The 14403-nt window shown below is 37.7% G+C and overlaps 1 protein-coding gene across 2 annotated transcripts in view; it reads right to left on the bottom strand.

Moving 5' to 3' along the window:
- fstl4 (follistatin-like 4) overlaps positions 1 to 14403 on the bottom strand; it is a 192413-nt gene that overhangs the window by 159870 nt on the left and 18140 nt on the right. For both annotated transcript variants that reach the window (XM_011483178.4, XM_078931092.1), the window contains one exon: positions 5969 to 6002. In XM_011483178.4, coding sequence (XP_011481480.1) covers positions 5969 to 6002 — 34 coding nt within the window. The remainder of the gene's footprint in view (positions 1 to 5968; positions 6003 to 14403) is intronic.

The following is a 14403-nucleotide window of genomic DNA, read 5'->3' as shown; positions in this document are numbered from 1 at the left end:
TTTCATCAGAACACAAATTTGACTGCTATGGCCTGTTTGTTCTAATATTCCTGTGTTTCTAATCAGCACTGTCTTGGCAATGAAATGAATGCAAAATAAAATCATTAGATCTAAACAGCTATTAGGTTGGTGTCAACAAAATATAAGCGAATGGGAGTGAAGCACGGATAAACTGTATGGCAAAGAGTAACTCGGGACAGAAAACAGAATTTTACTTTTTTTAAAAAGGTGATATTTTCTAAAAATATTTGAATAACCCTGCTTTCTGCAGGGAAGGCATCAGAGGGTGAAATGTACAATGGGAATTCATATTTAGTTCTGTTCCATGTTTTGGGGTTCGTTGAGGTTGAGTTTTTGTTAGTAGTTAGGTTTTTTCAGTTTGGTGTTAGTTAAATATTTTTTTACCACAATGTAAATGAGGGCTTTGCACACAGGAGGGAGAGCACGGTGCCACTGTTTTGGCTATGAGCCATAGGCTGTAGGCTGCGCTAAAAGTAATCACAATCTGCAGCACTACAGCAACATGTGTTTTGACCACATTCAACTCTGATTCTGTATGGATGCATGGATTAATGTTGATGATATTGTGCAGCATAGTATTATAAATAGGAAGAAGGAAAAAGCCTTTGAATACCTATAAGTCTAAAGTGCACTCCCTTCCATTGGATTGTCCTAATGAAGAAGTCTTCGGTTCACTTTTCTCCTTCCATAATTTGTCACCAAAGAAAGAAAGCAGTCAACAAGGTTTGGAAATGCAAATGCACATATATAGCATCCAGGCATACACAGAGAAATGAAGCGACAGGAAAATATAGAGCCGAGCACAGAGGCTTATAATCTGAATTCAAAGGCAATCATTTTTTTTCTCAGCCCATAAAGCCGTCTGCGTTTGATGTGTAAGGCTGTAAAAATCAGGACGGTGAAGGTAAAGAACAAATCTGAAGGGTCTGCAGTAATGCTTGAACTCACACAGCAGCTGCTGGTGTCATGACCTTCAACGAGCAGAATGTAAAGCAAATGCAAGCAAGCGGATTAGAAAAATGATTATTTTAGGTTCAAGCTTGACATGGAGCTGGGATATTTTCTGATCATTTCAATGTTTTTGTCTTTGTTTTCATCAACAGTGTACGTATGATTGCGTGAAGATACAGTCAGCCCAGTGCTGCAGCTTGTTTCAGTCAGAATAAATTGTTATTCAGACTGTCACTGTCAGTCCCTTCTACTCTAGGGACAGCTGAATGCCCTCCTTAAGCCCTTCATCGGTTTCCATGGGTACATCCAACTTGGAGCCAACACCGTCACTGCATCCCCCCTTTGTCTTGACTATCACACTTTTTGGTTACTAATTAAAACAGCGTGAAATTTTGTCTGGTCATGAATTGGATCAGAGAACCTGGTCAAACTTATGTTTGAGACTATGTAAAATGGAGAGATTTGTGATCAGAACTCATAAGCCCCGGATATACCTTTAAAATCGTGTCCAGAAAAGTGGAACCAGATTGATCATTTTATTGTTTTGATTATTTCCTCCAAGACGAAGTGAAGTTTTCGCAGACGACTCCGCCTCTTCATGAAACCACAATTAAGATGTGAAAGAGACAGTGACGCCCTCCACCAGTCACAAACTCTCACCTTGGAGAAATAAATACACGCAAACGCAACCTCCAACTAAATACTTCAAAGAAAATAAGAATCTAAAACTTCTTTTGTAAGTGAATATCTGTGTATTTTTCAATTAACTCTCTATGAAAGTAGATGTTAACATTTTTGTTGTTTTTTTTAATTTATTATCAAATTCACAAGTGTCCTGGTGATCATATTTTTAGTGGAGTCAATATGAGTTGATATGTATTAACCCCCTTCTCCTGATCAAGTGTGTTGTGAAATAAAATAATAATAACAATCTTTAATTTTACATTTTCAGGCAAATAAATCAGAGTATTGAGAATTTTATGCTAGGAGGGAAGACATATATTTGGGATAATAAGTATTTTTGGTATATGTATGATATTTAGTGTAGTTTATTACTTCTTTTATCCTACTTTTGGCTTTTAAAATTAGAACATATTCTTTATGTTAGGCACTTTGACTTACATCAGAAAGTAAAGTGCTCTAGAAATAAAGTTTGATTTGATTTGCCAATTTATCCATTTACGGGCAAAAGAAAAAGACAGAAAAATAAATACATAATTTCCAAAAGATTATGTAGTCCGTTTTAAACTCCCAGAACTTTACCCATGAACATCTCCTGCCGTCAGAACAGGTTTCTAAAAAAATGGTTTGCCAACGAATTTTTCCTTTAAATGATTTCTGTTCTACATCTGAAGAACAGAACTAGTGATTAGAGGGACTGACTTTAAACATTTGAACCAATTTTTGGACCGCTTTAAAAAAGGACAAAATTGACACAGTTACTGACTGTAAAACACCATTAGTTGTTATCAAAGTTTTGCCGTAATCTCCATCACCTTTACTTCCTAACAAAAGAAGCCATTGCATGGAATCTCATTTACATTGACAGCTGCCCTGGAAAAGTTCTCCACATCGGAAAACATCGGCAGTTCTTTTGGTAAACGGACAGCTCCCAGCGGCATCTTTCAACATCACCAGCTGTCTTTATCACTTCAGTGAAAATGTCACTGTTTTTTGACAGGCCATTAATAATTGCATTTGGTAAATATTAATGTCAAGGTTTTCGTTTTGCTTCCTTGATTCATTCTTAAAAATGTCACGTTGGGAAATCCAGGGACAGCTGAAAGAATTTTTGTCTTTTTTTTTAAAGATTTGAAAAAAAGAAAGGGGTCCTTCATTTTCCAGCCTTCTTAAACACAGTTATAGCCTTGTGTCACAAAAAGCAAATGAGGATTTTTCCCTTTTTGTCCCGTCAGAAAACAACTTACTGCTTCTTGCATAAATTTGCTTATGATTGTTAAATAATAAATCAGCCAGGTTCCCACCTTGCCATTTTTGTTTTAGTCATTTAGAGTGACGCATCACTGATATAAATTTGAAAGTGTATCAAATAAAAGAATACAAAAAGCTGCATTGACTGTATAGTCTCTTTTCTTTTAGGACTAAACTCTCCAGAGACACTGTCGCCTCCCCAGCTTCAGTGTCGTCTCCGCCCTTCTCTCTCAGCATCTCCTCCCTCGTCATTTGCTGCTTATTAAGACTCTGACTGTCAGCCTCGTCACGTCTAATTCTCACCCAATTACAATCTAAATGAACCACAGGACTGCTTAACTTACTTTGCCTATTGCCATTGTTTAATTTGAGACGGTAACAAACTCTGATTAGTCCTCAGTAAAGGTCCATAAATTAAGCACTCCAGATCAAATAAATCACCACTCCCCTCGGATGATAAATGGGTGATATTTAATTTTGCGTATGGATCTAACTGACAAGAGGAAGATGGTAAGAAATGAAAATTTAAAGATGATTGAATGTTTAATGGGCAGTAGCATTTTGACCAGGAACTGCTTTGAACTTTATGTGCAGTGCGACAGATTTGGACTGGAATTTTAAGGCCTAGATGCCTCCAAAGGATGAAAAAGAGAATGGTTTTATAGGAAATAGAGTAAAAGGTGAACAGGAAACATTTGAAGAGGTTTGGGGTTTTTTTTCCAACGAAAGAAAAGTCTTTTGTAAACCTGACAGAATGAGAAAAGCCATCACCTAAACTCACAAAAACAAAGAGCTTAACTGTTCATTATTTTTACCCAACTGACTACTGCAACACCTCTGCTGTGTGTAATAATGCATACATCAAGAAGTATTTATCTCCCCATTTAGTGTGTTTTATTGTGTTCATCCCTTATATTGACATATGTTTTCATGCAGCAGAAGAAAGCTTTCTTCACTTCTTTTCACCATGTTCACTAGATGTTTCTACACAACCAACAGGAGAAACAAGGAGCTCCATCAGGATCAGTTGGCTTTAAAGCCATCAGATGTAAGGAACTACACTGACAATCTTTCTAGCTTTAGCTATTTGACTTGCAACAAACAGTTTTTCACCATTCTTACGGTACGCGTCTTCATCAAGTGCATACACAAAACCACAATATGTATTGTAGATGTATCAATTAAAAATCTGATAAGTTGAGTAAAGCAACTATTTTAAACCAAGAAAATGTGCTGATCATAGTTTGTCAGTAATATGTAATATACAAATTATAAGTAAAAAGGTTTTTGTTTAAACTTCAAATATACACAATGTTATAGTAAAAAAGTCAGCTGCAAGAAATAAGCCAAAAAAGCTATTAAGAAATTTCCTAATATCACAAAATGGAATATTTTTTGAAGAAATCAGTCAACAAACAGCCAAAGGTGAAGAAAAACCAATAGGGAAAAAAAAAACTGTGCCCAACTGGATGCAGAATAATAAGCAGGTACAAGAAGACTTCCTCTGGGTCATATTTGGATTGAATAAAAGTAAGCATAGAAAACTCAGGCTGTGCAGGAAAATAGTGCTTTACTCTTGAGATGAAGAAAATGCATCATAAACCGCCAAATGCTTACAGATGAAGCTACTTGTCAAGCAGCAAGCAGTCAGCTCTGGAAATATTACTGTTACTGTAACAGCACGAGAGAAGAAAAAATGCTCTAAATATTTGTCAACTTTTACAACAGCACAAACCCACACAACGCTGAAGTCCAGGAAAAACATGTGAACGCTTGGGCTATATATAACACACAAGAGAGACTTTATCTTTATGATCACTGCCAGGCAGCTAACTCACTGCTTACAAACATTAACGCTGAAATACAAAACCTAACTAAGCAATCAAGAATTATAAAAATAGAAATTCACACCAGCAACCAGTAAATAACATTCAGTTTTTATGACATTATTCTCCACAAAGTCTTTTAAAAGATTTAGCTTATCTTAAAGCAAAAAAAAAATGTTTAGAAATTTTGGGACAAAAGCCAGTTTAGGGAGTTTTCCCTCTGTAATGGCTTAGTTTCAAGTGTTGTGTTTAGTTTTATTTTTCCCTCTATTTTAAAAGTAAGCAAACCAAGTCTCAGATGATAGTGAACACATTCATACTATTAATATTGTTTTCTATAGCTGTCATGTCCCATTTTGACATGCAAATGATGAAATCCCGTTTAATTCTGTTACTCATCATGTCTAGGTATAAACCCTCTGAGCAGCAATGAAAAGGCCTCTGTCAAACAAAAATCACTTACCCCTGCTTGACAGGAGAGGCAGCACAACTGACAGCTGAATACTTACAGAAAGACAGACGGATTTTGGGATTGAATCTTTATAGAAAAATATTTGTTTGAAAAATGTGGACTCAGCGACTAGTCCTAAAAAAACCATAATTCACGGAGATAATATAAGCTGAAATAGCTGAAACCAATTTTCCGCCTTGAAATTCTTTTAAAGAATAAAAAAAACATTATTCTCCTGAGAAACAGCCCATTCATTTATGACCTAGACTTAATATTATCTCCCAAGGAAACCAAACTTCCCATTACCCCACCCTAAAACATGATATATCATTGGAAAGGCCAGGATGTTTCCTATTGAAGCACATCAGCTCTAAAAAGAGAACTCCAAATGAGTCAAAGGACACAAACCAAAAACCAATGTCCACTACAGAAGACCTAAGCTGGTTCTCAGTTTTCTTTTAGCTTTCAGACTTTGCCACCTTGAACAGGACCTCCGCATCTTTTTGATGAGAATGAGGAAACTGACACAAGGTAGAAAGTAGAATTTGGACTTCTTGTTGTTGATCTCAGTTACATTACAAATGTTTTTTCGCTGCAGTGTATTTTATGTAAAGTATTTCAAATAGAACCATTTTCTAGCAGGATATTCCAATAATCAGAAGGCAAAAAAGAATGCCCAACTAACAGTGAGGAGAAAAGAAAGAAAAAAAATACACATTTGGTAATTAAGCATAACAAGGCATTTTTGAAAAACGATGTTAGGTTTGAACACAATAAGTGTACTCACTCTGATAGATGTTCTCGTCTGCTTTTCCCTTCCCCTGCAAACAGAAAACACACAAAAGTGGTTATTGCAGCGGCTTGGAGGAGTGAAAGAAAACTGCTTTTTCTAGGCTTTTTGCACCGCATTTGCCACTTTGCTTTGCCTTCCTTTCAGGGTGAAAAGGGGGACACTGGCAGAAAAAAAAAAGAGCAATGGTTGGTAACTGGGAAAAAAAGTTGCAAAGAAATGAGACAAGAAATGTGAAGATGAAGGTGAGAACGAGAGGTCTGACTCACTTCATGAATCCTTAAAGACCCACTCTAATGAAATCTGTGTTTTGGTGTTCTTGTGGCATTTTTCCTCATGACGGAGAACATTTATAAAGAAATTTAAGCTTTAACTTGTGGGCTTCTAACTCCCTGCTCTGCTCCATTTGGATTCATCCACTTGCAATCATATTCCTCGCCGTGTTTGTTGGACCGGTGATGTAAGTTTGGGTTTGTGATGGGCTGTAAGCTAACGTGACAGAGTGTAAACGGAGAGCTTTCAGCAACAGGGAGGGAAAGGGGGGACGGGCCAAAGTTCTGTGCCAATGTTCCCAACAACAACTCAGAGGTGAACTTCCAATAAACTACTGCCACTCTGCAGAAACTATGTCCTAGAAAATTAAGGATTCAAAGAAAAGTGCAACATGTTTTTTGGTAAACCTTAATATGAAGCTGCAAACTAACCCAAAGATCTTCCGCTTCTTTTTAAATCAGGAACATAGACAAAAAAATAATACAGGAATAGATTTCAAATATTCAATAAGCTTTAAACTGAAGAGCTCACAGTTCTAATTTTTCACACAACAGAACACTTGGTTTTCACTCTGCAGGATAACTTGGAGTTTATAGAATTTTCAAAACTACGATGGGACAGAGATTCCAGTAATCATGCTTATATTTTGTCCATCCAATCCCTTTTTTTTCCAATTCGGGAATGCAGACACAGTCTATCTTTAAGCCTAGACTCCTAGACATCCATCACACCTTTTAACTGTGACATCGATTTACTTAAAAACATGATGTGCTCTCTTTGCTCAGCATTTTCTACAACGTATCATCATTTAGTGAGAAATATAGTAATAAAGACTGAAACATAAAAATTGGTCAATTTTGCTAATGTTAAAATGAACTTAACTAGGCAGCTCTTATGTCATTATCAATAATGACTGAACTCTCTTATAGTTCTTATTCAAAAAGCAGTACTCGTATGGTTTGTTGTCGTTATATTGTTGGTAATCATTTCCCTGAGAGCACTTAAATGCTAAGGCTTAAATGCTAAGGCTTAAATGCCAAGGCTTATTTCCAAAAGTTTCCATTTAGAGACACACAAAAGTGGAAAAAGATCCAGATCATTTTGTTCTCTTTGAATTAGACTGACTGCATGATTGTTGCAAAGATTCTCGTCAAAAGTTTGGTTAAAAGCTTTCCGTGGGTTCAAAATTGTCACAGCCGTTTCCCATTTTTATTTTTCGTTTCCCTTCAGTCATAATTATCTTTCATAACTAAACTGTGAAACATTCTCTCAATTTTGAATTTGCAGATAAATTCAAGACAGATTTGATTTTTCCTCACAGATGAGACAATTTTGAAAAATCTGTTTTGCAAATATTTTGAACTTCGTTAGAAACAAAATATCCACATATTGTAATTAAAGTGAAATGAAGAACACCTACAAACAGTTTAGACTCTAGTGAATATACTTCAATTCTATGGCATTTATGTGAGACATGACCCCAAAAAAATGATCACATTGCCCTCAACGCACGTTGAAGCGTCCACCTTCAATAGAACGTCAATGCAAACATGTGTAAACAGGAGTTTTGGGGTTTTGCGTTCAAAACTATGAGGCAAATTTCTACAACCGTTTTCAGGCTCTCCTTACAAATTGCACTGCTATATAGCACGCCTTGCAAGATAAACCATTTCAAATTATGACCAATCAGGTAGTCCGATGGAGATAACATCCCGGTTATTTCACGGAAAGTGCCAACTGTTGGAAAATTGACCATGGAGGAGAAAATAATAATTGTGGTTTGTGCCTGGATGGAATTATATGACATCAAGTATTTTATTGATTGGATATAGAGCTATGGAAAAAAAGAAGCCTGGAGCAAGATTCACATGATTATCAAGTCAGCATTGAACACCAAGCCTCTTTCAACAGTAGGTGACAGACAAGCGCTAGTAAAAACCAGAAAGAAAATTCCCTCTCTGCCTGTCCAGTGTGAACACCATGGGCTAAAAACACGTGCCCAGTGCCCGGTGTGTCTGTATTGTCCTTAGAGCACAGTGATTAGGGCTCTCATCTCACAACAAGAAAGCCCTGGCCCAACTCTTGGCTGGGTCAATTCTTTGTGGAGTTTGCATGTTCTCCCTGTGCATATGTGGGTTTTCTACAGGCACTACGGCTTTCTCCCATTGTCCAAAAACATATTTCACATGCTCATTGGTGTCTGTAAATTGTACCTAGGTGTGTATGCAAGTGTGTGACCCTGCAAAAGTACCCTGCCCTCGCCATCCTTGGCTTCAGCAGCCTCATGACCTCTAAAGAGATTCAGCATGGTATGGAGATGGGTGGATGTTGACCTGAGGTTGCTTTTGCCCCCCCAAACCAATTATTTGTGTTGATCAAGAAATATTTAACTATAAACTTACTGTAATTCAACTATTAAATAGTCCAGTAGTTATTGCAAGTCCAGCTACAAAACCTCCAGAAAAGGGAGTCCAGCCATCTTGTTTTCAAGACATGGTAAATTTACGCCAATAACCAACATTCCCACACCAATTTGTACACAGCAAACATCTGTAACCACTTAATGCTCCTCAGATTTAGACCCCCCCTCACCACCACCACCACCATACAAAAAAAAATCCCTCCTCTGCTCTGTCAGGCGCCACCATACCTCACCTTTAACTTTTAAATGAGATCTCAAACTTCATCCACATCCATAACATGACCGCTCAATCATTTCCCAGCAGTAGTGGTCAAATCATGCCTTTGCTCTGCTGTCCCTCCTCTTTATCATCATTCATTTTTCCTTTTCAGCAGTCCTTTCTGTAATTCTCTTTAATTTGTTCTCTTTCACAGACCTCGTTAAAAGAATCAACTGGTTCAGAAGTACCATCGTCGTCATTACCTCCATATCAAACCCCGACTCCACAAGCATCCGGTCAACTCAAGAATAAAACATAAAATCTTTCCATACACCTTCAAAGCACCTCCATACTTGTCAGTCTCCTTTTCTCAAAAGAGCACATCCTTCACTCACCAAACTTTTCCCTGTCTGCCTCAACACCACAGAGAGCAAAGTTTTCAGCTGCTCTGTTCCTAAAGTCTTGAACTCACTCCCATCCGACATCAGTAACATGGACCCGCCATGTTTTTAACTCAACGCCTGAAAACCTGTCTGTTCAAACCAGTCTACAAATTGTTTTACATTTTGTTTTCATTTTCAGTCATGTTTAGTTAAAATGTCATTGATTTTTTTCAAATCTGAAACTTTATTCAGTTCAATTGTTTTTATCTTGGTTGTTACGATCTTCTGCAATTGGCTGGCCTGGGACCAGAGTCACACATTTTTTTTCACCCAGTGGTGACATGACAATTAGGAATCCTTAAAATTCTTGAACCGTTTTTACTTTGTCTTTTGCAAGTGTTGTTAAATGGAATATTTGAAATGTCCCAACAAACTCTTGACCACACAGATTCAGACATGTGACTGCCAAAGTCTGCAGTCATGCCCTGAGAATAAACTGTTAAACATGCACAAAATTAATAGTTACATTTTAATTTTTACAATTATGCCTGACTAGAGATCACAACGTTGTTAGCAACTAGGCATTTGTATTTTCCACCACTTAAAGGCTAATAATAATACATTTCAACTTGACATGCAAGTTATTAACATAACTATGAAATGCAGCAACGTTTGAGTGTAGCACTGCTTTTGAAGATACCAATATGTGCGAGCGATTGAAGTATTGTGACATGTTATATTTTCACCCCACGGTGGGGATGCCAGCATTAATGAGGCTCAGTAATAAAACACGTTCTCGGCTGGCAAGCACCCCTTAGAGTCCCAGGAGACAGAACGTCTCGTGAGGAACGCAGTGGTTTTAGCATTTCCTGTAATTGTTCTGTTTTTTGCCTCTACCACTCCATCCCTCTCTTCACTTCTCCTGCCATCTGTCCGTCTTAATTGCAGACATGTTTCTTCGTGAAGGCAGAATGTAACCATGGCTGCTCATCAGCACCACCTTCCATCATCTTGGGTGTCAAAGATTCAGTTGATTAAAGAATCAAACCAAACAGTGTAACACAAGTTCTAAAACTACCCTATTTTCTTTACAGTCCCCCACAAATTCTATCACCACTCCCTTCTAATAAGAATAATATGTTTGTTTTTGTGGTAAATCTTAGTTTTGTACGCATTTAAGCAAACAGCAGAGGTCTGGTTGCATTCAGGCCTTCCTGTAAAAATCACAACCTTCATTCATGGAGATATTCAAACAGTTCCCACCAGAATTTCATTTGAACAAGTAGGACAAACCCACTGGGTTTTATGAGGGAGGATGGGATGTTTTGCTCTACCTCTTCCACCGACACTGCCATGTGACACCATCTCCGGGTGAGCGTAATCCAGTGGTTGATCTTTGACCGTTTGCTCCTGTTTGGTATTAGGGTAATTGCTAATATGCAACTTATTTGTCATCTGGTTTGATATTCACATTCATATTCTTTAAGTAGCATCGTTAGTAGAGTGAGTAAACTACTGTGTTAACTGCTTGCTGTCCAAGCTACTCTAAGCTTGCACATAATTGCTTCTCCTTAGTCAAACACAGCTAACCTTAGCTTAGCACTTAGCATGTGTTAAGTGTAGTCTTCTCTTAGACTTGAAGGCCAGGCAACGGCAATGGAAGCGCAGCTCTGCACAGTGGAAGCTAAGCCAGCTAGCCAGGCTGTTACTCGTACACGGGCCACGCTACCAGGGCTGACCTAGCTAGCACCACAGCACCTCCCAGCAGCCGGAGAAACACACAGAACGGCTTTGTACCGGTGGGTAGAAAGTATAGTGCAATGCGCAAAAACTTAGAGCACCCGAAGCTTCCTGTGTGTAACAGGTTCTCTCCCGTCAGCGACACACCCGCTGAACCGTCAACTCTGGTCATTGGCTCTTCCATAGTTAGACACATGGAGCTCCCAGCTGCTACAGTTAGGTGTTACACGGGGGTCAGAGCTGAGGACATCGAGGGAAACCTTTGGATGTTAGCCCAGATTGAGCCTAGGTTCCGTTGAGTAGTGATTCACGCAGGTAGTAAAGACTAAGAGTTTTGGTACATCGCCTGTCTGTCCTGGGAGAGGATCCCTCTTTCGTGTGGACATCCCTGGAACCCGTTTTTTTTTTTTTTTTTTTTTTTTTTTTTTTTTTTTTTCTTAGGCGGTGTTCCTTACCGAGATAGAGGATCTAAGGGCACTGATGCCCAATGATGCTTAGTCTGTTTGGTTTAGTTTAGCCATCTACTGAATTTTATGACTGATTTCATGTTCCATACCGGAATGCAGCCCATTGAGACAACAACTGTTATAATATTGAGCTATATAAATGATATTGAATTCAATCTTCTCTTTATAACCAAAGCTCTCATATACATTTTAGGAACATCTTTTGCTAATTACAGTCCAGTAAAAAATAAAAAGTACAGAGAAACAAAGAGCACACAAATAGTGAAAGTGTAACACATTCTAACCTCTGTAACCGGGCAGCATAAAAACAGAATAAAATCATATAGTTGTAATGACTTATTGTGCTGCTCTCTGCCGTCTGGAGGTTGATGAACTGTTCAAACTGCTAAATATATATTAATTAACATTTAATAATTATTTATATATATATATTAAATAAATATATATTTATTTATTATCCTAAAAGGTTTTTGTCTTTTATTAAACGATGAAAGCTTTACCTCCTTTAAATAATCATTAAAATAGCCCACATGAAAAACAAACATTAAAACCTATTAAACCTTTATTTATTTTTTTTAAACCCCTAATGCATAGATATTTGGAAAAAAAGTTTTGGGGATACTTTTACCAGTTTACTAGAGGTACCATTTTGACAAAACAAAAACAAACAAATCTCTTTCGTTTACGGTCTCATCATCAAAAAAAAAAAAAAAACAACATTATATGGACCTTAAGATTATATCCTTCTCGGTCTGGTTTTTACTGAATTCTGTTCTTCAGCTGAACTGGACTTTAAGTAGAAAAAAACAGCCTTGTCATATATTATTTCTAAATATATTACAAATATATTATATGTATTACATGATTTCCTTTGGTGATGGCAAAATGAGCACACATCAGTGCTCAGGAAAACGTCTCCTTCACAGTTGGCCTTTATCGTCTCTAGCACTTTCGGAAACAAGTTTACCAACTCATAAAGATGGTAGATGCATAAATATTTCATACTTCGATTTTGATGCTGTTGAAACACCCACATGAAAAAAAGACAGATTCTGCTGGAAGAGGGACTGACATTTTGTGAAAATAGCAATTTGAAGAACAGGGCAATTCAAGCCAAGCTCTGTCTGTTATGAAGTGTGCTCCAATACCGGTTTGCCTCACTCTTCAAAATGAGTGCTATGCAGCTACGTTCTCTGTAAAGTTTATCTCCTTTGTGCTCTGAGGTCTAAAAGCAGCATGTTCAGTTTACAAAATACCCTTATGTAAACTAAGCACTGCTGTTTTAATGCATAGGCACGGTTTAGGTTTGGTACAACTCCCATACGGATGCTTGGTAAAGAAGAAAAGAAGTCAAGAGATGCAGAAGAACGGGCAGAAAAATCCAGAGTTTAAAAAAGAGAAACATAAGTGGTTTTCTGGTCTTTCTTTAATGATCCTTAAACCTATCACGTGACAGAGAAGAGCGCCTTGGCCGGCGTCAAGAGTGACAGATGGATGTAACAAAGAATCGGGCAATTTTTCAAAATTAAACATCTTTCAGATTACGAAATAAATCAAACGACAATGAAAGTTATTTATTCTTTCTGTGCGGTCCGGTACCAAATGACTCACGGACCGGTACCAGTCCGCAGCCCGGGGGTTGGGGATCGCTGCTCTAAAACATTTTATTGACGTGCATCCGCCCCCTAGCCTCCAGTTACAATCATGAAAAACAATTTCCCTAAGTTTTAACTATTTAACATGCCACAAAATATAGCTCTTAGTAATTTACAGATTCATTACCTTCCAACAGAACATGCACCAGAACAGGTGAAATCCATTTGCTACTTCCAAACAACCACAACTTTGTTATGAATAACCTTGTAACTAGTAGAATTTGAATCAATAAAGGAAAACAAAAATACAGCATTACAGAACACTATCTGGTCTGTGTTATTTATTTAGTTTGACTTGTTCCTAAGTTTAAGCTTGGTGGAAAGTATAGGGATGTTATTTCAAATAAATTCATTTTGGAAAAAGGTGTAATACATCACTTCAAGGCTTCAATCAAACCAGTCCTAGGTCCTAGTCACATCCATCAATACGGGGGTTGACCCGTAAAGGTGCTGCATGTTTTTAGGTTGTCCAGAGGAGTGGCCACATTTTAATGAGTTTAATGAGTTCTTTAGACTTTTACTGCTTTAAGTGGGTCGTACCATTGCTTTGGTGCAGTGTATCACGAACAATTTTAAAGATAATACAAGTTACACGCACTTATGACGTACATAGCATGCTGTTGTATGTTGCTCTAATGCCACACTAATCATTAGTGAGGTGCGTGCACAGGTGATACGCAAGTGTCTGCAGGATGCCCATAAGATGTCCACATAAACTAAACAGTTTACTTTCCTCATGTCTAACAGTCAGGGTACGTAAGGAGTGTTTAACGGGCACAAAAGCTATGTGCACTAATCACGTGAAAAACATTTAAGGGTCTTGTGCAGTGTGCAGGTTTCTGGGGGGTCGTACTCCTGAATAATCTGATGTTCCTGCATCTCACCAACTTTCCCCTTACTCAAACTTTCAAATTGTTTAAATATTCATTATGGCCGGTAAATTGCACAAACAATTTTGCTCTGTGGATTCACTGAGGGGTCTACGAACTTGATGTCTTGTGAGGGCCATGTGTGTGGCCCGTACAGGTTTTCCCATTTTTCACCCACAGACAGCCCTTATCCACCCAAAAGGGCGGTTTACAGGCTATGCTCACATATGATTTTATAATAAACTGAAGGTATTGCTACATGTAAATTGAGACAAATCAAGGGTCAGTGCTCTCAATGTTGAAAAACAAAACAATTGGAGTCAACAAAAATTACTGTAGAATTATTTGAGTCAGTTGTGATTTAATGTAAACTGATCAAAAATGTAATAAAATATAAATCTTAAATAGACAGTTAAGCATATTT

The sequence above is a fragment of the Oryzias latipes genome, chromosome 14 (assembly GCF_053564925.1).
Source record: "Oryzias latipes strain Hd-rR chromosome 14, Olatipes_Hd-rR_3.1".
NCBI lineage: Eukaryota > Metazoa > Chordata > Actinopteri > Beloniformes > Adrianichthyidae > Oryzias > Oryzias latipes.
This window is presented reverse-complemented; position numbering and strand designations above follow the sequence as displayed.